Raw genomic sequence first — 24,798 nt, forward strand, 5'->3', positions numbered from 1 at the left:
CATCACAAAAAGATATATTAGAATTGGAGAAGATTTAGAGAAGGGGAACAAAAATGATTACGGTATGGAACAGATTCCATATGAAGAGAGGTTTAAAAAGACTTGGAATGGTTAGTTTAGAAAAGAAACAACTAAGAAGGGAATATGATGGAAGCTTTTATAAAATCATGAATGGTGTGGAGAAAGTGAACAGGCAAGTGTTGTTTACCTCTTTATGTAACACAAGAACTAGGGGGGTCACCCAATGAAATTAATAGGCAGCAGGATTAAAACACAAGGAAGTACTTCTTCACACAACACAGTCAACTGTGGAACTCGTTGCCAGAGAATGTTGTGAAGGCCAAAAGTATAACTGGATTCAAAAAAAGAATTGGATAAGTTCGTGGAGGATAGATCCATCAATGTTTGGCCTTGGCTACACTTGCAAGTTACAGCGCTGTAAAGCCTCCCCTAGCGCTGTAACTCACTCCTCATCCACACTGGCAGGGCACTTACAGCGCTGTATCTCCCTGGGTACACCGCTGCAGGTACTTCACATCTCCGAGAGGAATAACAGCTGCAGCGGAGTGGCTACGACTCACGGGTGTGAGTGTAAAGGCTTGCAGCGCTGTACTAATCACCTTGTCAAGTGGCCAATCCTCTCCATTGTTGTGACCGGCTGCAGGAATGCGGAAGTGCCGGTTTCAAAGCTCGTACCACAGAGAAAAGCAAACAGTTTGCAGCTTGCTTTGAGTGAGTAAATGAATGAGCAGGGGGCTGGGAGTTCGGAACTTGCAAAATAGAGAGCTGACGTGCTCCAAAAAGCACTCTCGCTCCCGCTGCACTCCCTGTCACAATCCACCCCACCTCCCCGTTTTGACAAGTACGTTGCAGCCACATGAATGCTGGGATAGCTGCCCATAATGCACCGCTCCCAACACAGCTGCAAATGTGGCAAGTGTGGCCACACCACTGCGCTGGCAGCTGGCAGTGTGGACAGACTGCAGCGCTTTTCCCCACTCAGCTGTACGAAGACAGGTTTACCTCAGAGCTCTGTACAGCTGCAAGTGTAGCCAAGGCCTTTGTTAGCCAAGGTGGTCAGGGATGCAATCCCAGGCTCTGGGTGTCCCTAAACCTCTGACTGCCAGAAGCTGGGGCTGGATGAGAGGGGATGGATCACTTAAGTGCCCTATTCAGAGGAAATGAACAGAAGCAAATGGCATTGACCACTGTTGGAAGACAGGGTACTAGGCTGGATGGACCATTGGTCTGACCCACTATGGCCCTTCTTATGTTCTTATAAAGAAATAAAATTCTCAGCCCCTTTCTTTCTTGTTACTTCTCTGACTCAGAATTTAAACAGCAGCAGAGACGTTTATCCTGTTGATTATGAAAATTTTGCGTTTGTTTGGCAAGATATTCACTTTAAAAAATAAATTCATATATTCCTAGTTTGGAAGAAGAGTGTGAATCTTCTCTTTGCACAGCTGCTTTAAGAGCCAGGAATCTGGAGCTCCACAATGATATGAAGAAGATTACTGCAATCTTTGAGAAGTTACACGTATACATTAGTCTTATTGTCTTACCAAGTAAGTGTCCATTATGGCTCCAATCTGTTCGAATATGAAGGATGCTAATGCTTCCTGGTTTTGAACCAACCATATGCAAATATGAAACAAAAAAATAGGTCTTCACGGGACATAATAATGCACTCGCTAAGCTATAGGGGTTACACGTTAAATGCTGTTTTGTAGGAAAAAGATGAAATGGGCCATTAGCTTTTGTAGTATAATCACTTGTTCCTTTATATCTTATACTGGCTTAAAAAGCCTACAGGAGAGCATTCAATCTTCAATTATTAGGTCAGAACCTTCTAGCACTTCCTCATCACCACCAAAACCGCCAGCTTCCCCCCGCCCCTCACACAAACAAAATACAACCCAAACAAATGTGTAAGGTATCTTTCTAACTATAGTAGTATGTAAGTGAAACACAAAAAAAATCACGTAAACATCAGTTTAATGCTGTAAAATAAACATTGAAATATATAGTGGCAAAGTAAAAGAAGCAGCAAATGAGGTGTAACTGATCACTGGATTGACCCTAATTGACCCTTTATAGAGGGGGAAAAATGGGCTCCTGGTAAAAATAACCATTATCTTGGATAGTAAAAGATATTGCAACAACTGTGTAGATTTCATACTACATAGTGAATTGATTTTCCAAACCAAAATACTCTGGTGTAATTGCAATGTCTGAGCAAAATCTAAAGTTTAGAAGACTGACTTGCTTATGTTAGCAAAATTCAATTTAAAAAAAAAAAAAAAAAATTCATTAATAATTATGGGTCAAGTTCAGTTAACAAGTCTTGCTTCCTCAGTGCTAAAGATATAACCTGCAAATATTTCCACCATTCGGAAACCAGATAACTTTCAGGGTTTGATATATTTTTTAAATTGATCATTGAATATAGACTTGTCAACTTTCTTGCATGGTTTTTAGGTATAAAACCAGAAGGGCTGCTTCGGACAAATTACAGTTCAGTATTCATACACATTGCTGCAGGTCTTCATGGATTTCATAATGTTATGAAAGGTGAGAATAAACGAGGGGTAAGCAATTTAAAATGGGCTATATCTTAATTATTGAATGCCTGGTTTTGAAAGTTAGGCTAAGTATATCTACATCCAGTAATTTAGCTTGTAAAGGTTTATGTTAAAGGTTGAAAGACGTAAAATTAGACCACCGAACATAATTTTAGTTTGCAGGTTTGTGTATGTGTATTGTGGTGCCTCCACTGTTCTGGCTGTTGCATTCATTCTTGTGAGTAGGCTGGGTATTAAAATAGACAATAATACTGCTCTGGGTGCTTCAGAGAGCAGGATTCTTCTGGTTTCAGTGCTCTGCTCACTCTAATGAAACTGACATGTAGAGTGGAAGGACAATGAAATGTACATTCTATAATCATAGGACTGGAAAGGACCCTGAGAGGTCATCTAGTCCCCTGCATTCATGCCAGGACTTATCTAGACCATCCCTGACAGGTGTTTGTCTAACCTGCTCTTAAAAATCTCCAATGATGGAGATTCCACAACCTCCCTAGGCAATGTATTCCAGTGCTTAACCGCCCTGACAGGAAGTTTTCCTAATGTCCAACTTAAACCTCCTCTGCTGTAATTTAAGCCCATTGCTTCTTGTCCTATCCTCAGAGGTTAAGAACAATTCTTCTCCCTCCTCCTTGTAACAACATTTTATGCACTTGAACCTGTCCTTTCTTGGTCTTCTCTGTTCCAGACTAAAGAAACCCATTTTTTTCAGTCTTCCCTCATAGGTCATGTTTTCTAGACCTTTAATCACTTTTGTTGCTCTTCTACTACCTCCCAGCAGGGCCGGCTCCAGGCACCAGCTTCTCAAGCAGGTGCTTGGGGCGGCAGCTCCGGAGAGGGGCGGCAGGTCCAGGTATTCGGTGGCGATTCGGTGGACGGTCCCTCACTCCGCCTGGGAGTGAAGGACCTCCTGCCGAATTGCCGCCGCAGATCGCGATCGCGGCTTTTTTGTTTTGTTTTGGCTGCTTGGGGCGGCCAAAACCCTGGAGCCGGTCCTGCTTCCCAGAATGATGATCGCTTTTTTTTGCAACAGTGTTACACTGTTGACTCATATTTAGTTTGTGGTCCGCTATGACCCCCAGATCCCTTTCCGCAGTACTCCTTCCTAGGCAATCATTTCCCATTTTGTATGTGTGCAATTGATTGTTCCTTCCTAAATGGAGTACTTTGCATTTGTCCTTATTTAATTGCATCCTATTTACTTCAGACCATTTCTCCAGTTTGTCCAGATCATTTTGAATTTTAATCCTATCCTCCAAAGCACTTGCAACCCCTCCCAGCTTGGTATCGTCCACAAACTTTATAAGTGTACTCTCTATGCCATTATCTAAATCATTGATGAAGATATTGAACAGAACCGGACCCACAACTGATCCCTGTGGGACCCCACTCATTATGCCCATCCAGCATGACACTGAACCACTGATAACTACTCTCTGTGAACAGTTTTCCACCCAGTTTTGCATCCACCTTATAGTAGCTCCATCTAGGTTGCATTTCCCTAGTTTGTTTATGAGAGAGTCATGCGTGACCGTATGAAAAGCTTTACTAAAGTCAAGATATGCCACGTCTACAGCTCCCCCTACCCCCATCTACCCGCCTATGAAATGTATGTGCATGACCACTATCATAAACATCACAGCTGATGGAGAGTCTCCACCATCTGATACTGGAATTTTCCTAACAGTTTTCTCCATGGAGGGGATAGGGCTGAGGATTTTCTCTGAACTAGAATATGTATACTAAATGAGAAACTTGAGAGCTGCTCAGCTCTGCTGACTTTTTCACAGAAGGTATAATTTAATGATGTATAGAAGACATCGCTATATTGTGCAAACAAACTGTATTGTATTTGACTTTTTTTATTAGTGCTAGTTGGTTACTAATTTTGGCAGGAGGATTAATTCAAATTATTTTAAAATGCCTTTACAAAATGCTAAATGTTGTTGGAACTCTTTCTAGAACCAAGACTATTGAGGTTTTTGGCCCTAAAGGAAAGAAGGGTAAATTTAGTTGACTTATTTTTATACTGTAACTCGTCAGCTGCATAAATATTAACATTCTGTAATTGTCAATGAGATATTTCCATTGTTCAGTCTGTTAGCAATATTACTGCAGTTTATTACTACATACTACGGTTCATGTTTTTAAAAGGTGGTTGTACTGGAGATCATTGGTTCAATCTTAATTTTATTTTTGTTTTCAATACACCCTTACAAAATGGACAAATTATCATTAAAGCAATAACAGACACAATAGGTTTACTGGGAACCAGAGGATATGTTGTTGAAAGAGACTAACGAAGATTCCTTGCTGAACAAAAATAACCAGAAAGAGGAGGAGAAATTGTTGCACCATTAGGATGGTGAAAAGCTGCTGAGAAGTTTTGGGTTTCTTCTACTTTCCATATCATAGTTCATAATATGTTCATAGTAGCCAGGTGTCTAAGTCGGAAGAGTCTTTTCTAGCATGTATTTTTTTTCATAGCACAGACTTGTCACAACAATCCCTCTTTCTAGTGCTCGTGAGCTGCTGCAACCTTGAGCAATTCATTTAGGGTCATATTTTCAGAAGTGCCCAGCATCCACTAGCTCTTAATTGACAGCAATTAAGGGTGGGGTATAGGAAAGAATACAATGTAGTATGTAGACAATTAACACAATGTAATTGTTTTCATTTAGAAATTTCCAAGCACTACAGTCAGAAAGCTGCCTTAGAACACGAGCTTCCAACAGCCACACAGAAACTTATAACAACAAATGACTGCATCTTGTCCTCGGTAGTGGCTTTAACAAATGGAGCAGGCAAGGTAATTTGTTTCCTAGCCAAAATCTAATGGTGTCAGCCTAGATTTAGAGTTTAAAATCTCTCACTTTTCTGAAAGATTTAACTCATGTATAAAGATCTCAGGATACCACAAAGTATGTAAAGATTAAGGCTGTCGATTAATCGCAGTTAAAAAAATTAATCGCAGTTTTAATCGCACTATTAAAACAATAGACTATAGAAATTTATTAAATATTTTGGATGTTTTTCTGCATTTTCATAGATATTATATTCTGTACTGTAATTGAAATCAAAGTCTGTTTTTGATTACAAATATTTTCACTGCAAAACGACAAAAGAGATGGTATTTTTCAATTCACCTCATACAAGTACTGTAGTGCAATCTTTGTTGTGAAAGTGCAACTTACAAGTGTAGATTTTTGTTGCAGTTACATAACTGCACTCAAAAATAAAAGATTGTAAAACTTCAGAGCCTACTTCCACTCAGTCCTACTTCTTGTTCAGCCAATCACTAAGACAAGCAACTTTGTTTACATTTACAAGAGATAATGCTGCCCTCTTCTTATTTACAATGTCACCAGAAAGTGAGAACAGGCATTTGCTTAGCACTTTTGTATCTGGCATTGCAAGGTATTTACGTGCCAGATATGCTAAACATTTGTATGCCCCTTCATGTTCTGGCCACCATTCCAGAGGACATGCTTCAATGCTTTAAAAAAAAAAAAAAAAAAAAAAGCATTAATTGAATTGGTGGCTGAACTCCTTGGGGCAGAATTGTATGTCCCCTGCTCTGTTTTACCCGCATTCTGCCATATATTTCATGTTATAGCAGTCTTGGATGATGATCCAATACGTGTTGTTCATTTTAAGAACACTTTCACTACAAATTTGACAAAACGCAAAGAAGGTACCAATGTGAGATTTCGAAAGATAGCTACAGCACTTGACTTAAAGTTTAAGAATCTGAAATGCCTTCCAAAATCTGAGAGGGACGAGGTGTGGAGCATGCTTTCAGAAGTCTTAAAAGAGAAAAATTCCGATGCAGAAACTACAGAACCTGAACCACCAAAAAAGCAAATCAACCTTCTGCTGGTGGCATCTGACTCAAATAATGAAAATGAACACGTCGGTCCACATTACTTTTGTCAAGGCTGCTTCCCAACTCTGAACTTTAGGGTACAAATGTGGGGGCCTGCATGAAAACTTCTAAGCTTAACTACCATGGTCTGCTGCCATCACTCCCAAATGTGCTAATTCCCTTCCCTAGGTAGCCTTGAGGGACTCTTCACCAATTCCCTGGTGAATACAGATCCAACCCCCTTGGATCTAAAAACAAGGAAAAATCATTCAGGTTCTTAAAAAGAAGGCTTTTAATTAAAGAAAAAGGTAAAAATCATCTCTGTAAAATCAGGATGGAAACTAACTTTACAGGGTAATCAAACTTAAAGAGCCCAGAGGAACCCCCTCTAGCCTTAGGTTCAAAGTTACAGCAAACAGAGATAAACACTCTAGCAAAAAGGTACATTTACAAGTTAAAAAAATAAAGATGAAAAACTAACACACCTTGCCTGGCTGTTTGTTTACAAGTTGGAAATATGAGAGACTTGTTCAGAAAGATTTGGCGAGTCTGGATTGATGTCTGGTCCCTCTCAGTCCCAAGAGCGAACAACCCCCAAAACAAAGAGCACAAACAAAAGCCTTCCCCCCCCCCCCCCCCCAACCAAGATTTGAAAGTATCTTGTCCTCTTATTGGTCCTTTGGGTCAGATGTCAGCCAGGTTACCTGAGCTTCTTAACCCTTTTACAGGTAAAAGGATTTTGGAGTCTCTGGCCAGGAGGGCTTTTTATAGTACTGTACATAGGAGGGCTTTTTATAGTACTGTACACAGGAGGGCTGTTTATAGTTATGACAACTTTGGATTGTTATCAAGTAGAATCCATCATCAGCATGTCCTGTGGACTGGTGGTTGAAGATGAAGAGACACATAAATATCTTGCGACGCCGGCTACAACAGTGCCATAAGAACGCCTGTTCTCACCTTCAGATGACATTGTAAACAAGAAGCGGGCAACATTATCTCCGGCAAATGTAAACAAACTTGTTTGTCTGAGCAGTTGGCTGAACAATAAGTAGGACTGAGTGAACTTGCAGGCTCTAAAATTTTACATTGTTTTATTTTTGAATGCAGTTTTTTGTACATAATTCTACATTTGTAAGTTCAACTTTCATGGTAGAGATTGCATTACAGTACTTGTATTAGGTGAATTGAAAAATACTATTTCTTTTTGTTTTTTAAGGTGCAAATACTTGTAATCAAAAATAAATATAAAGTGAGTGCTGTACACTTTGTATTCTGTGTTGTAATTTGAAATCAATATATTTGAAAATGTAGAAAACATCCAAAAATATTTAAATAAATCGTATTCTATTTAATGGTGCGATTAATCGCGATTAATTTTTTTAATTGCTTGACAGCCCTAGTAAAGATCTGTTATATTCTAAGATTTCCAGATCCATTTTTAAAAAGCTATTTGCAAATTAGTTTGCTACTGTTGTGATACATCGCAGTACTGCGAAAGATACATGCTTAATAGGGGAGCAGGCATGATTGCGAATGATCTTTGTTTAGTTCATGCCTGTGCAATATGTGAGTTTTGTAAAGCCCCTAATAAATTTGTACTTGCAATTTTGCTATGAACTTCAGTTCCATGACTATTCTTTCTCTTTTGTTATTTCTGACACTTTAAATAGAAAAAAGTAAAAATCTTTCTTGACCTGTCTAGATTGCCTCATTCTTTAGCAACAACTTAGACCACTTCACGGCTTCATTGAGCTGTGGGCCTAAGGGAGGGACAGAGTTCATCAGCCCTCTATCAGCTGAATGTATGCTCCAGTACAAGAAGAAAGCAGTTGCCTACATGAAATCTTTAAAGAAGGTGTGTGTTCAGCTAACATTTACAATCCTTTGCCTTCTCTACTTGAATGTATCTAATTCAGTTACCTTAGACAATAGAATCCTCTTAATCAGGATGCCATATTGAATGGACTTTCCTCCCCCATGAAACAAGAATTATTGGTTATCAGAACCATTTTAATAGTACAGTAGAACCTCAGAGTTGTAAACTCCAGTGTTACGGACTGACCAACCACACACCTCATTTGGAACCGGAAGTACACAATCGAGCAGCATCAGAGACCAAAAATAATAAAAAAGCAAATACAGTATACTGTATACAGTGTACGTGTTAAACGTAAACTGCTAAAAAAAAATAAAATAAAGGGAAAGCATTTTTCTTCTGCATAGTAGAGTGTCAAAGCTGTATTAAGTCAATATTCGGTTGTAAACTTTTGAAAGAACCACCATAGTGTTTTGTTCAGAGTTACGAACATTTCAGAGTTACGAACAACCTCCATTCCCAAGGTGTTCGTAACTCTGAGGTTCTACTGTAAGGCTGTTGTCTGAGGGGTGGGGGTGGCAGAGCACCCTGGGTTGAGAGCAAGCTCTGATCTTACTGTTTCCCCAGTTTCGCCAGTAGGATCAGCTGCAAGGCTGCTAGAAAGGTACCCCACCTGTATATGTAGTTTGTTCTTTCCATATGAATAGCCAGGAACATACATGTGGAATGTTAAATTTACTGTATTTTTTTGAAGGGACTGGCAACGGTTAGCGAGGCAAATTGACAAAAACAGCATAAAGTGGAAACACAAAATTTGTATATAAAAAGTACTTTGCAAATAATGAACCCTGCTAAACCGAAAGATTCAAGCACCACTAAATCTCCCCAAAAAGCTTACATTGATTCCTTGGGGGATGTCCCAGTTAAGCAGACTTCAAACATGTCCTAAGTGGCATGTATACTGTACTAATCATTTTGCCTTGCTTGGAGACCCAACTGGCTTGTATTACTAGATAGGGAAACGAAATGAAAGAAATTTTAAACATGCAAAGCAGAACTCTTCACATTGCTTTAGCAAGGACAGTGGGGAGGAGGAGATCAAGAAAAGAACATGGAAAATATATAATTTGATTTACTGTGAAAGCCTTTGCTGTTTCTTTGGTTATAGCCCTATTCAGATTCAGTGCCTTATGAAGAGGCTTTGGCCAATCGCAGAGTTCTTCTGAGTTCCACAGAAAGTAGAGAAGGTCTTGCACAACAGGTATTCTTGTATATATTTTGACAAATGTGTGTTAACACTTTTTTCTAATAAAAACAGTTTGCTATGTCTAAAGGTCACGTATTAATTTGAGTTAGTCTGTTACAAAATTGAAATTACAGATGTATTTATATCTGTAAACTCTGACATTATACTTGCTTTACAATTTCTATAATTAGTTGCAAGCTGATCTATAATGTCTGTTAGTCTGTTCTGATTAGGGAGAACTTGTCTTGAGCCTTCTTCATTTGAATGTCTAGTTCACATTTCTGTAATAGGAAGAGAGTCATAACCTTTTAGTAAAAAGAATTCTGGAATTATAGATGTAGGATGGAGAAGGGAATTTGATTTGGTTTGAGCCTAGCACAAACTACAAAGATGGAAATTTCTGTCCAGTCACAAAACTGATGTTTGCGTGCACTTTTGAGAAGGAAGAACTGATATAACAACCTAATTATCACCCATCTGAAGTTACATTTTTAATTAGAATGTTATCATTGCACCACCAAAAACTGAAACCCGTTTGACAAAGCAAATAAAGGGCTGTACAATACTTTGATTCCTGATGAGTATCTTATTCCTCATAAAGATATGTTGCACTGTTACACAAGAAGTGTAGGGGTTGTTACTTTATAAAACTTTATAAAACAAATGGCCCTCCTCAATTTGAGACTTCAGATTAGATTGTAGATTTCCCATTTGTTCAGTTTACAGTGAACAGTAGCTTTCTGTATTATGGCCAAACAATAGTATCCAGAAACAGTGGAGTTTTGCTTTCCCATAACACAATACTTTAGAATAGGTCACCTCAACAGCAGCATTATGCTAATTTTCCACTGAAAACATGAGATCAGATTATTTTTTACAGAATACTTAATTTGGCAAGAAATGGAAAATATATGCAGTTTAGTCTAGTATCCATTATTTAGCATTTCCTGTTCGATTTGGTCATTTCTTGCTCTGTTTTTTTAAAGAAATGATCTCTTGGACTTTGTACTATGTCTCATAACTTTACTTTCCAGTCAACTGTGTCCTCCTTCAGTTCACAAATGTGTGTTTAGATCTTATTCTCAGATATATGGTATATTTGATCTGGCATTACCATTCTTATTGTATTCCTGCACTCAGGAGGTAAGATTATGTAAAAGTATATTTATCTGAAGGGATTTTTAATTTAAAATGTATCTATTTGATTACTTGGAATTTAAAATATGCATTCTATTAATCTTAAATGGTCACTGGCAGAAAAAAATGAATTACGAAGTGTCATAGAGGATCTGTAAGCTTTGGAGTTGCTCTCTGGAAGCTTTGGGGCAAGAGGAAGCTAAATAAAGTTTAATTTGTTCTCTTGAGAATCCATATGCTGAGTATATGTCAAACTTTAGGGATTAGGTAGTAGCTAGTTTGGATAGACTGGGGCCAAGCTAAAGCAGAGGCTAACCGCTCTAGATCAGCGGTTCTCAAACTGTGGGTTGGGACCCCAAAGTGGGTCGCAACCCAATTTTAATGGGGTCGCCACGGCTGGTGTTACACTTGCTGGGGCCAGGGCTGAAGCCTAAGACTGAGCCCCACTGCCAGGGGGCAGGGCTCAGGCTTTGGTTTCAGCCCTGGGGGGCAGGGCTCAGGTTACAGTCCCCCTTCCCCAAGACTGAACCCCATGGGGTTCAGCTTCCCCCCCCCTCTCCCCCCCGCCTGGTTCGGCGGGGCTCCGGCTTCAGTCCCCCTCCTGGGGTCTTGTAGTAATTTTTGTTGTCCGAAGCGGGTCGCAGTGCAGTGAAGTTTGAGAACACTTGTTCTGGATATTAACTACCTGATCAGTGCAAAGAAATCAGTGGGTTGTTAATGAGCTTTTAATAAATGGAAAATATCTTGTTTAGAGTGTACTAAGGAAGAGGAGTTTAAATGAAATGTATGTGGAATTTTCCAAGATTAAATATTTTTCTATGGCTCTTGAGGAATTGCAGCCCATAAATTTAATTTGTATTGTGTTTATTCCTTTATTTTTGCAACATGTTTGTTATCAGCTCGCAAATCTTAAAGCTGTGAAGTGGCTGGCTGGAGCCAGGCATACTGCAGTTCAAATTTCCACATACAGTTCTTCTAATCCTGACCTACAACTACTCTGATATTCTAGCCCTGTATCCCCCTTAATGGAAGATTGCCAATTGTGCTGACTGTTGTGATGTGCAGATATGCAGTAGGGACCAATTGAAACCATTAAACACATTCTACTTGTGACCTAAGCATATTAAACCTAGAACTTTGGGCCTTTAGGCATTAACCTGTTGTACCATCTAATCTCATTCACTTACTTAGACCATATGTCTTCGGGTAATTCTTAATTTAATTCCCAACACTTCACATTCTTTCTACAATTCAAACACAGTTAACTTTTTCTTCTTAAGGTCCAGCAAAGTTTGGAGAAGATTGCAAAACTGGAGCAGGAAAAGGAACATTGGATGCTTGAGGCCCAGCTAGCCAAAATTAAGTTAGAGAAAGAAAACCAGAAGCTAAAGAGCTCACTTAGTGGACAGTTGATTGAGCCTATGCCAGAAAATTCTGTTCTGCTGAATGCAGCCGAACGAGAGAAAGAAGAAGCCATAAAAAAGACTTCAAGGGAGCCTGTTAAAAGAATGAGTCTGGTAAGTGATTTTTTTCCTCAGATCCTTTTATTTCTCAGTGTGCTGGAGGAAAGATCTTTTACACTTGGAAACAGCAACTTTTCGGTAATATTGTTTGATCAATGGAACAATATCATTTGAGGTTTTAATTATGACATCATCCACATTAAATTTAAAGCAGTTTTGAGTCTAAATCAAGTTGACAGCTGATGTCTCCTGCAGAATGCAGGCCTTAGTGATTGTTTTTTGTATTTTTGGTTTTTTTAGAGACACCTGTCTTGTTCTGCAACTTCATTAATATTACTTATAGGTCCACAAAAGTCACATTGGTAGGAGATGTAAAGAACTGACTTTAAAAATCAGAATCAAAAGTATACAGAGAGCTGGTATCCTGCAAGAAGTAACTTACTTAGAGTTGGCCTAAAATATTTACATTTCTCTTATAGACAATATTTTTAGACTACTTAAGCATCGTTGGAAGATACAAATGCTGCTTACCTGTAATGTATCAAATTCATGATCTGCTAATAAATTGTAACTAGGATAGCTTCCTTGAACTGATAGTGTATATTTGTTATAAAAAATAATGTGGACCTGTGATTACTTATAACAGTTATAGCTTATAACAGAATTAACCTTCTTTGCCTTTGTCATGTCCTGTTGTTCGGTGTTGGTGACTCATGTTCTTTGTCTCCAAGCATTCTTGTCAAGTGTGTCTTCCAAGCTGAAACTAAGCTTCCTCAGGTTAAAAGAATGAGGAGTACTTGTAGCACCTTTGAGACTAACAAATTTATTTGGGCATAAGCTTTCGTGGGCTAAAACCCACTTCATCGGATGTATGCAGTGGAAAATACAGTAGGAAGATATATAATATCTCACACACACGCACACACACACAATGTGGAAAAAATGGGTGTTGCCATACCAACTATAACGAGAGTAATCAATTAAGGTGGGCTATTATCAGAAGGAGGAAAACAAACTTTTGTAGTGATAATCAAGATGGCCCATTTCCAAAAGTTGACAAGAAGGTGTGAGTAACAGTAGGGGGAAAAATAAACATGGGGAAATAGTTTTACTTTGTGTAATGACCCATCCACTCCCAGTCTTTATTCAAGCCTAATTTAATGGTGTCCAGTTTGCAAATTAATTCCAATTCAACAGTTTCTCGTTGGAGTCTGTTTTTGAAGTGTTTTTTGTTGGAGTATTGAGACGTTTAGGTCTGTAATTGAGTGTCCAGGGAGATTGAAGTGTTCTCCGACTGGTTTTGAATGTTATAATTCTTGACATCTGATTTGTGTCCATTTATTCTTTTGCATAGAGACTGTCCTGCCATGTACATTGGCCAAACCGAGGGGCATTGCTGGCACATGATGGCATATATCACATTGGTAGATGTGCAGGTGAATGAGTCTCTGATTGTGTGGCTGATGTGATTAGGTCTTATGATGTTGTCCCTTGAATAGGTATGTGGACAGAGTTGGCAACAGGTTTTGTTGCAAGGACAGGTTCCTTAGTTAGTGTTTTGTTGTGTGGTTGCTAATTTTTTCCCCCCTACTGTTACTGTTTTTTTTCTCCTGATAATAGCCTACCTTAATTGATTAGTCTCGTTATAGTTGGTATGGCAACACCCATTTTTTCATGTTCTGTGTGTGTGTGTGTGTGTGTGTGTGTATATCTTCCTACTGTATTTTCCACTACATGCATCCGATGAAGTGGATTTTAACCCACGAAAGCTTATGCCCAAATAAATTTGTTGGTCTCTAAGGTGCCACAGGTACTCCTCATTCTTTTTGCTGATACAGACTAACATGGCTACCACTCTGAAACCTTCCTTGTGTTGTTCTTCAGTGTCTTAAGCCACCTTTTTCTAAGTCTCTTCCTTGTGGTCTTTGTCCCATGACTACTAGCTCTTGTACTCTCTGGCAAACATCTCACATGATGCAGCTATCTCAGTCAATACTCCCTCACCTTTTCCACAATGGAGGAATCACTGCTTGTACCATTTTATTGCGTACCCTATCAGCTCTTGTCTTACTCTTCGTCCATCTGAGTATTCTCATTTTTGCAGTGTAAAGTAGTTTTTCTCTTCTTCATTGGCCAGCATTCTGACCTTGACTTCAGGGCTGGCCTAATCATAATCTTATACACTTTGGTCTTTAATTTACTTACACAATTCCTACTGCAGAGAATTCCTGTCAACTTGGTCCATTTATACCGAGCACTCTTCGTGTGGTTTCCAACATCTCCATCCACATTCCCATCATGGCCCAACACTGAACTGCGGTATTTAAATTGTTGCACAGACTTTAACTCTACACCATCGAGTTTTACTGGCTTCTCGTTGTCCCTCTCAAGGAAGCATTGCACGAGTTCCATTTTGTATCGGCTGATTTGTAAGACATTTTCTTTTAATGTGACCTTCAATAGTTCTAGGTCTCTTTTCAGTTAATATTTATCTTCAGACCGTGACATAATGTCATCAGCGAAAAGTACACTGCATGGAGCCTCTCCCCTAATCTCCTGCGTTAAGGTGTCCATTACAATCACACATAGGGTAGGTCTACACTTACCTCCAGGTCCGGCGGTAAGCAATCGATCTTCTGGGATCGATTTATCGCGTCTTGTCTAGACGCGATAAATAGATCCCGGATCGATCCTGGAAGTGCTCGCCATCGACGTCGGTACTCCAGCTTGGCGAGAGGAGTACGCGGCATCAACGGGGGAGCCTGCCTGCCGCGTCTGGACCCGCGGTAAGTTCGAATTAGGGTACTTCGAATTCAGCTACGTTATTAACGTAGCTGAATTTGCGTACCTTAGTTCGAAGTGGGGGGTTAGTGTGGACCAGGCCATAGGAATGGGTTTAAGGCTGATACTTGATTTAGACCTACCGTCCCAGTGAATGACTTGCTGTAGCCACAGCAGCTTCTTGCTACTATTGTGCTATCCTAGTATATGTCTATGATAGTCTGAACATGTATCTCTGGCAGAATATGCAATTGCAGGCAACGCCATAACAGTTATATAGGAACTCTGTCATAAGCAGTCTCTAAATCAGGGGTCGGCAACCTTTCAGAGATGGTGTGCCAAGTCTTCATTTATTCACTCTAATTTAAGGTTTTGCGTGCCAGTAATACATTTTAACATTTTTAGATGGTCTCTTTCTATAAGTCTATAATATATAACTAAACTGTTGTTGTATGTAAAGTAAATAAGGTTTTTAAAATGTTTAAGAAGCTTCATTTAAAATTAAATTAAAATGCAGAGGTCCCCGGACCAGTGGCCAGGACCCAGGTAGTGTGAGTGCCACTGAAAATCAGCTCACGTGCCGCCTTCGGCACGCGTGCCATAGGTTGCCTACCCCTGCTCTAAATCCACAAGCATTAAGTGCAATTCCTTGCTTTTCTTCCTCTGTATCTCCTGCAATATTTGGGCTGCAAACACTGCATCCATCATTTACCTTCCTGGCATAAACCCAAATTGGTTGTCACTTTATGCTCCAGTCCCTCCCAATAATTCTTTCCAGCCATTTAATCATGTGACTCATTATCTTGGTGGGTCAGTAATTACTACATTCTTGCATATCTCCCTTAGGCTTGAAGATAGGGAACAATGTGCTCTTCCTCTACTGATCAGGTATTTTTCCAGTATGGAGAATTAAGTTGAAAAAGTTCATCACCACAACTCCCTCACAACCAAATGCTTTAAGTGCTTCAGTGGATACACTATCCAGTCCCACTGCCTTCCCATATTTCATTGTCGCGATATCTGAGTCTCCACCATGGTAATAGGTCTTGAGAGGTTGTGGCTTGCTCATACTTCCCTCTACAGGTTTTTTGTATTCTTTTCATTGAGTAATTTCACATAAAACCGCTGTCACCTCCTAATGATTTCACCATCTTCCACCAGTACTCTGATTTTATTTTTGACTTGCTTCATGGCTCCCAAGTCCTATGTTTAAGACCTTTGCTTAATCTTGGCTAATCCTTTTTCCACTTCCTTTGTTAGTAGTCCTGTGTATAAGGCTTTTGATGCCTGACCTTTAACTTCTGCATCCACTGTTTTTGATGTTTTCTTTACCAGCTTGTAAAGCTTGATCACTTAATCTTTTTTTTATTTTATTTTAGATTTCTTCCTCTGGTCAGGAAGTGATTGATCTGATATTTGTTGGCACCGCTTTTGTATGTAATTAAGTCTCCCCCTCTCTTGACAATCAGGCCATGGATTCTGGCTAAATCTAAGGTATCCTCACCAGCTTTGTTTGTGGTTCCAAAGCCTTGTCCTCTGTGACAGTTGTCATACCCTTCTCTATGTTCTCCTCCATGTCTGAGATCTGCTCCGATAATCAAGTACTCAGCTTGTGGTATTTCACTTATTTGGTCCAGCTTGATCTGGAATTCCTCCTTCTCCTCAATCGTAAAACCAACCTGTGGCGCATATCCAAGTATAACATTAAATATTTATTCTAACTTTTATTAGCTGGTCACTCTTCCTTTCGACCCTCTCCATTTTGTCTTTTGGATACAAGCAATGTGCACTCTCCTTCTTTTCAGTGTCTCAGCTTCTTCTCTTGATTTCACAGCTCCTTCTTCCCTCATCCAAAGAAGCCATATATAAATCTTGGACTCGCTTCTTTAGCTGCAGGAGCCCAGAATGCAGTAGCCGTTTACCATTTTCCACAGCTGTTGGGCAAAGTGGCTGCATGCTGCTTCCGGGGGACGCCCTACCATTTTACTGATAAATTACTTGAAGATGAAGACCCATAAAGCATGTGTGATAAGTAGGTTTGGCAGAATTCAGGGTTTTTTTTTAATATTTATAAAATCAGTTTTGTTTTGTTTTTTTAACTTTTTAATCAATTTAAATTTTCACAGTGGGAAATTGAGGGGTGCCATGATGGGATGGAAAATAATTATTTAAAAACAGAGTTTGAGGTTCAAAGTTAAAACTTGATGACCTTTAAAACACACATTGTCAACATCACATGTCAAAATAAGTAAACGTGTATATATTCCAGGCACAGTTTTGTTTGGCCTGTAGCTTCTGGGAACATTTCTGTTAGCCTTCTAGAGCCAATTACACACCTTTAAAGAAACTAGAAGTCCCATCTTTATCTTTGCCAGAAAGAACCTTTCCTACATAGCTGGGCTAGCCTGGGTTAAAGAAGATGTTTAAAAGCAGAAAGTAACAATTAGGAACATCCTCTGGAATCTGACATGGAGGCCTGGTGCATCTTTGTTGGGACAGAACTATGGGGAAAGCCAAAAGGGCACAATCTCCAAGATGCTAGGGCTCTGCAAAATAGAAGAGGACAAACAAGTAGGCTTAAAAGTTACTCTAAAAAAAGTTAGGCAGATGCATGCTCTGTGTTGTGCCCAAATGGGAAAAAGCTCTGCATTACGTTTCCATAGCTGACTCCAAATTTCACTGATTTTCCGTGTCCTTCAGCCTCATCTGTGTAAAGTATGTTCCTAAATTGCATTTGCACCCTAGAATAAGCTTATAAAGATTTGTGCTCATGCCAGCTTTTGAACACTTAGCTCAGGCCTGGTCTACACTACGAGTTTAGGTCGAATTTAGCAGCGTTAAATCGAATTAAGCCTGGGCATGTCCACATGACGAAGCCCTTTTTTTCGACTTAAAGGACCCTTTAAACCGGTTTCTTTACTCCATCTCCGACGAGGGGATTAGCGCTAAAATCGGCATTTGTGGGTCGGATTTGGGGTAGTGTGGATGGAATTCAACGTTATTGGCCTTCGGGAGCTATGCCACAGTGCTTCATTGTGAACGCTCTGGACAGCACTCTCAACTCAGATGCACTGACCAGGTAGACAGGAAAAGCCCCGCGAACTTTTGAATTTCATTTCCTGTTTGCCCAGCGTGGAGCGCACAGGTGACCACGCAGAGCTCATCAGCACAGGTAACCATGATGGAGTCCCAGGATCGCAAAAGAGCTCCAGCGTGGACAGAACGGGAGGTACGGGATCTGCTCGCCATATGGGGAGATGAATCAGTGCTAGCTGAACTCCGTAGCAGTAAACGAAATGGCAAAATATTGGAAAGTCTCAAAGGCCATGAAGGACAGAGGCCATAACAGGGACGCACAGCAGTGCCGCATGAAAATTAAGGAGCTAAGGCAAGCCTACCACAAAGCCAGAGAGGCAAACGGAAGGTCCGGGGCAGAGCCACAAACATGCCGCTTCTACGCAGAGCTGCATGCCATTCTAGGGGATGCAGCCACCACTACCCCAACCGTGTGCTTTGACTCCATCAATGGAGAATCACGCAACAGGGAAGCGGGTTCGGGGTACGAGGAAGATGATGATGAAGACAGTGAAGATAGCTCACAACAAGGAAGTGGAGAAACCGGTTTCCCCAACAGCCAGGATATGTTTATCACCCTGGACCTGGAACCGGTAACCCCTGAACTCACCCAAGGCGTGCTCCCAGACCCTGAGGGCACACAAGGGACCTCTGGTGAGTGTACCTTTGTAAATATTACACATGGTTTAAAAGCAAGCGTGTTTATTGATTAATTTGCCCTGGCAATCGCGGCCAGTACAGCCACTGGAAAAGTCTGTTAACGTGTATGGGGATGGAGTGAAAATCTTCCAGGGATTTCTCCAGAAAGCTCTCCTTCATGTACTCCCAAAGCCTTTGCAAAAGGTTTCTGGGGAGGGCTGCCTTATCCTGTCCGCCATGGTGGGACACTTTACCACGCCAGGCCAGTAGCACGTAGTCTGGAATCATTGCATAACAAAGCATGACAGCGTATGGTCCCGGTGTTTGCTGGCATGCAGACAACATCCATTCCTTATCTCCCTTTGTTATCCGCAGGAGAGTGATATCATTCACGGTCACCTGGTTGAAATGGGGTGATTTTATTAAGGGGACATTTAGAGGTGCCCGTTCCTGCTCAGCTGAACAGAAATGCTCCCTGCTGTTAGCCACGCGGTAGGGGGGAGGGGTGAAGTGATCATCCCAGAGAATTGGGTGTGGGGGGGGGGGGGAGCATAATTGGGTTTGTGTTGCATGTTAGCCCGGAAACCGCAGCCCCTCCTTTTACATTGCAAACCCATTTTAAATGGCCAACCCAACGGGTGCTTGGTATGGGACATGAGGGTGCTACTGTTTGAAACCATTCCCACATGTTAAGAAGGTTAAAAAAGCCAAAAGACTGTGGCTTACCATGGCTGCCTGCAAGCCGAAATCTGTTGCCTGGCACTGCGTGAGTGATCTCTCACACCAAACCGGCAGGCCCTCAATATAAGAGGAAAAATGCGACCTTGTAACGAAAGCACATGTGCTGTGTAACGTGAACAGCAAAATTTAACGTGAAAGAGTGGTACCCATTGTTCTCTAAATTGTGTCTTTTTTAACCACCTCTCCCTTCTCCTCCACCAGCTGCAAATGTTTCTCCTTCACAGAGGCTAGTGAAGATTAGAAGGAGAAAACGGTGGACTCAGAATATGTTCTCAGAGCTCCAAATGTCCTCCCACACTGACAGAGCACAGCAGAATGCGTGGAGGCAGTCAATGTCAGAGTGCAAAAAAGCACAATATGAACGAGAGGAGAGGTGGTGGGCTGAAGAGAGCAAGTGGCGGGCTGAAGAGGATAGGTGGTGTCAGCTTGCTGTCAGAAGGAAAGAGTCGATGCTCCGGCTGCTGGAGCATCAAACTGATATGGTCCGGCTGCTGGAGCATCAAACTGATATGGTCCGGCTGCTGGAGCATCAAACTGATATGGTCCAGCGTATGGTTGAGCTGCAGGAAAAGCAGCAGGAGCAGAGACCGCCGCTACAGCCCCTGTGTAACCAACAGCCCTCCTCCCCAAATTACATAGCCTCCTCACCCAGACGCCCAAGAATGCGGTGGGGGGGCCTCCGGCCACCCAGTCACTCCACCCCAGATGATTGCCTGAGCATCAGAAGGCTGGCCTTCAGTAAGTGTTAAAGTTTTTTAAAGTTTTAAACTGCAGTGTGTCCTTTTCCTTCCCTCCTCCCCCCACCCCTCCTGGGCTACCTTGGCAGTTATCCCCCTAGTTGTGTGATGAATTAATAAAGAATGCATGAATGTGAAGTAACAATGACTTTATTACCTCTGCAAGCAGTGCTCGAAGGGGGGAGGGGAGGGTGGTTAGTTTACAGGGAAGTAGAGTGAACGGGCGGGGGGAGAGGGTTCATCAAGGAGAAACAAACAGAAGTTTCACACCGTAGCCTGGCCAGTCACAAAACTCGTTTTCAAAGCTTCTTTGATGCGCACTGCACCCTGCTGTACTCTTCTAACCGCCCTGGTGTCTGGCTGCGCGTAATCAGCGGCCAGGCGATTTGCCTCAACCTCCCACCTGCCATAAATGTTTCCCCCTTACTCTCACAGATATTGTGGAGCACACAGCAAGCAGCAATAACAATTGGAATATTGGCTTCGCTGAGGTCTATCTGAGTCAGTAAACTGCGCCAGCGCGCTTTTAAACGTCAAAATGCACATTCCACCACCATTGGTCACTTGCTCAGTCTATAGTTGAACAGGTCCTGACTCCTGTCCAGGCTGCCTGTGTACGGCTTCATGAGCCATGGCATTAAGGGTTAGGCTGGGTCCCCAAGGATAACGATAGGCATTTCAACATTCCCAACGGTTATTTTCTGGTCTGGGAAGAAAGTCCTTTCCTCCATCTTTTGAAACAGACCAGAGTTCCTGAAGACGTGAGCATCATGTACCTTTCCCGGCCATCCCACGTTGATGTTAGTGAAACGTCCCTAGTGATCCACCAGGGCTTGCAGCAGCATTGAAAAGTACCCTTTGTGGTTTATGTACTCGGTGGCTTGGTGCTCCGGTGCCAAGATAGGGATATGGATTCCATCTATCGCCCCACCACAGTTTGGGAATCCCATTGCAGCAAAGCCATCCACTATGACCTGCACGTTTCCCAGAGTCACTACCCTTGATACCAGCAGGTCTTTGATTGCGTTGGCTACTTGGATCACAGCAGCCCCCACAGTAGATTTGCCCACTCCAAATTGATTCCCGACTGACCGGTAGCTGTCTGGCGTTGCAAGCTTCCACAGGGCTATCGCCACTCGCTTCTCAACTGTGAGGGCTGCTCTCATCCTGGTATTCTGGCGCTTCAGGGCAGGGGAAAGCAAGTCACAAAGTTCCATGAAAGTGCCCTTACGCATGCGAAAGTTTCGCAGCCACTGGGAATCGTCCCACATCTGCAACACGATGTGGTCCCACCAGTCTGTGCTTGTTTCCCAGGCCCAGAATCGGCGTTCCACGGCATGAACCTGCCCCAGTAACACCATGATTTGCACATTGCTGGGGCCTGTACTTTCTGAGAGGTCTATGTCCATGTCAATTTCCTCATCACTCTCGTCGCCGCACTGCAGTCGCCTCCTCGCCTGGTTTTGCTTTGGCATGTTCTGGCTCTGCATATTCTCCAGGACAATGCGCGTGGTGTTCATAGTGCTCATAATTGCCGCGGTGATCTGAACGGGCTCCATGATCCCTATGCTATGGCGTCTGGGCTGAAAAAAGGCGCAAAACTATTGTCTGACGGAGGGAGGGGCGAGTGACGACATGGCTTACAGGGAATTAAAATCAACAAAGGTGGCTGTGCATCAGGGAGAAACACAACCAACTGTCACACAGAGTGGGCCCCCCCGCAAAGATTGAACTCAAAACCCTGGGTTTAGCAGGCAGTTGATTTCACGGAGTGAGAGGGAAGCAAATGAATACAGAACAAATCTGGTCCATCTATTTTTTACATCTTAAGCTGGCAGCAGATGGTGCAGCATGACTGATAGCCCTCGGCATCTTCTGGGTGCTTGGCAGAAGATGCTGTACTACAACTGCTAGCCATCATCGTCAAGACGGTTCAGTAGGACTGCCGACAGGACTGAGTCTCCAGGAGACAAAACATGTCTGCCCAGGTGCCTCTGATCGAACTCACTGAGGAATATGACGATGACGGATATCAATCGTAATACACCATCTACTGCCAAAAGACAAGGAGCTGCTGCTGTATAGCAATGCAGCCCCACGTCTGCCAGTACCCAGATAGCTGATGACGACTACCAGTCATACTGCACCGTCTACTGCCAAAAGGCAATTAGCTGTTGCTGTGTAGCAATGCAGTACCACATCTGCCGACACCCAGATGACATATGGTGACGGTGAGCTGAGCTGAGCGGGCTCCATGCTTGCCGTGGTGTGCTGTCTGCACAGGTAACCCAGGTAAAAAGGCACGAATCGATTGTCTGCCCTTGCTCCGACGGAGGTGGAGGGGCCTGACGACATTTACCCAGAACCGCCCGCGACACTGTTTTTGCATCATCAGGCATTGGGATCTCAACCCAGAATTCCAATGGGTGGCGGAGACTGCAGGAACTGTGGGATAGCTACCCACTGTGCAACGCTCCGGAAGTCGACGCTAGCCTTGGTACTGTGGACACGGTCCGCCGACCTAATGCACTTAGAGCATTTTATGTGGGGACACACACAATCAACTGTATAAAACCGATTTCTATAAAACCGGCTTCTATAAATTCGTCCTAATTTCGTAGTGTAGACATACCCTCAGTGAGCAAAGGGGAACAGTTTAGAAATATAATTTGTAATGTTTAACTCTGATCACTAGGAAACAGTAGCTGATAATTGAAATAATTGATAATGGATAGTTGGTTGGAAAATATTCATCAATGTACTTTATTTCATTTTTACCACCTACCCTACCACAGCAGTCTCATCCAGCGTGTCAGCCTTGTTAACAGCAAAATACATTTGTCCAAACTGTGACAGTATGTTTAACAAATTTCCACTTCGGAAATTTGTCTGTGGACAGACTCAGTCATGGATACAACACAGAAGCAGACTGAAGTGAAAAAGGAAACCTAGAACTTTGGGCGCTGCAGAGGAAAACCTGGTTTAATGTTTGTTTAAAAATAGTTGTAGATGGAGTACTTAGTGACTAGGAAGAAGAGAAACTACTTCCAAGGTGAAGTAATTATGAAACGAGATGTTGGTCCAATAAAAGATGTTACTTCACCCACCTTGTCTCTCTAATATCCTGGTTCCGACACAGTTTCAGCTACACCGCATACAACAAATTGCATTGGCAGTTTGTTTGAATGAGAGAGATCACAGAGAAAAAGATTTTAATAGGAGTTCTAAGAAATTCAAGATGGACTTCATTGGCACCAAAAGAAGGTGCTAAGGAAGTATCTTAGTATAGTGGAACTTAATTTGTCTATTTCTTGCAATAAATTGAGAGAGATACTATAATCAGTCTGACTAGTAAGTATTGGCTAATGTTAGGTGGGATCATTCTTTGCATGATCCCTTGGTCTGTGTAAAGGAAAATTTAAAAAAAATCATTAGTTCCTTGGCTAGTCAGCAGCTAGCTTCATAACTTTGCACAAGGTTTCCATAAGTATTTGGTTTAGCCTTTATCTATACTGAAAGGGAAAAATCCTTAAGTATCCTGGATACTGTAACTATTTGTAAAATCTCACTGTGAAATATTAGTAAACACTGTGCCTCTAGTACTCTGATCTAATTTAATTAGAAAATTTTACTTATTAAAAAGTTAGTTTAGTGTTGCACCCTCACTAATAGCTCATGTATGAGCAAAGCCTCATAACTTGTAACTGTCTGAGATTTTTAATTTAAAAAATTTAATCACCTTATTGCTTTTCGTTATAAGTAGGTGTCAAAGTGACCTGTTGGAGTGGAGTCTTGTTTTACAGTTCTGAGTTTTTCTCCCTTGTTCTAGATTGGAATGTTGACCATGACCACTGACAACGAAGAGGTACTTTATGACTATTTGATACATATCGTTATATGTAATAAAGATTTATACTAGGTATAATTCAGAAAGTGCTAAAACTTGTGCATGACTAAGTTACTCTGTCAGTTACTTGGAGACCCCTGGAGTAATTTAGTACAATGTGATAAGAATGAATTCTTGCGCAATAACTTTTCCCTAAGAATATCTGAAACTCATCATTTCCTATTGGTAAGGCTAAGATTTAGTGATGGGTATTTTTACTAAAAAGTCATGGACAATAAACAAAAATTCACGCTGGTGGTGGGGGATGGCAGCCCAGGACCACTGCTGTTACTGGGGGGGCCCCAAGCTGCTCAGGCGGCCCTGCGGTCAGGCACAGCAGCAAGCTGCAGAAGTCATGGAGTTCCCAGAAAGTCACGGAATCCGTGACCTTTGTGACAGTCTCACAGCCTTACCTATTGGTGGTAATCCATACTTCATTCTCCAATTTAATCTAACTCTGACAATAGCTTATAGTACTGGTTCGCATATTTTTTTCAACAGACGTGTTCAGTTAAGGAATTTAACAAGATTTAAGAGCTGCGCGCTCTTAAATTATCAAGTTCTCTGTAGCTTTAGAAAGTGTAGCTCTATATTTGTACTTCAGTGACATGAGCTGGATTCCAAACCTCAGATTGATTAATAATCAAAGGAGGGCTGAAGCATCAAAAAACACATATTTATAGGCCTTTCCTATCTCCTTTGTCTTTCAGTTCCAACTTATGGGGAATTTGCTTGGATAACCTCTTCCTTACTATTCTAGTATGCATTTTAAGTGCCCTAAAAATATACTATTCTTTATTTAAACAGGTGATTAGAATAAATAA

The 24,798-nt window shown here is 41.5% G+C and overlaps 1 protein-coding gene across 5 annotated transcripts in view; it reads left to right on the forward strand.

Moving 5' to 3' along the window:
* PPP1R21 (protein phosphatase 1 regulatory subunit 21) overlaps positions 1-24,798 on the forward strand; it is a 78,485-nt gene that overhangs the window by 41,241 nt on the left and 12,446 nt on the right. For 4 of the 5 annotated variants that reach the window (XR_008444585.1, XM_054024586.1, XM_054024585.1 and 1 more), the window contains exons 12-18: positions 1,432-1,568; positions 2,482-2,574; positions 5,267-5,394; positions 8,156-8,308; positions 9,438-9,530; positions 11,933-12,169; positions 23,918-23,953. Coding sequence is in view for 4 of the 5 variants with exons in the window: in XM_054024586.1 (XP_053880561.1) it covers positions 1,432-1,568; positions 2,482-2,574; positions 5,267-5,394; positions 8,156-8,308; positions 9,438-9,530; positions 11,933-12,169; positions 23,918-23,953 (877 nt within the window). In the remaining variant the exon portion in view is untranslated. Of the gene's footprint in view, positions 1-1,431; positions 1,569-2,481; positions 2,575-5,266; positions 5,395-8,155; positions 8,309-9,437; positions 9,531-11,932; positions 12,170-18,027; positions 18,162-23,917; positions 23,954-24,798 lie in introns of those variants that run through there. The other variant, XM_054024587.1, reaches the window with a different exon arrangement.

This window comes from Malaclemys terrapin, chromosome 3 (genome assembly GCF_027887155.1).
Source record: "Malaclemys terrapin pileata isolate rMalTer1 chromosome 3, rMalTer1.hap1, whole genome shotgun sequence".
In the NCBI taxonomy this organism is placed as follows: domain Eukaryota; kingdom Metazoa; phylum Chordata; order Testudines; family Emydidae; genus Malaclemys; species Malaclemys terrapin.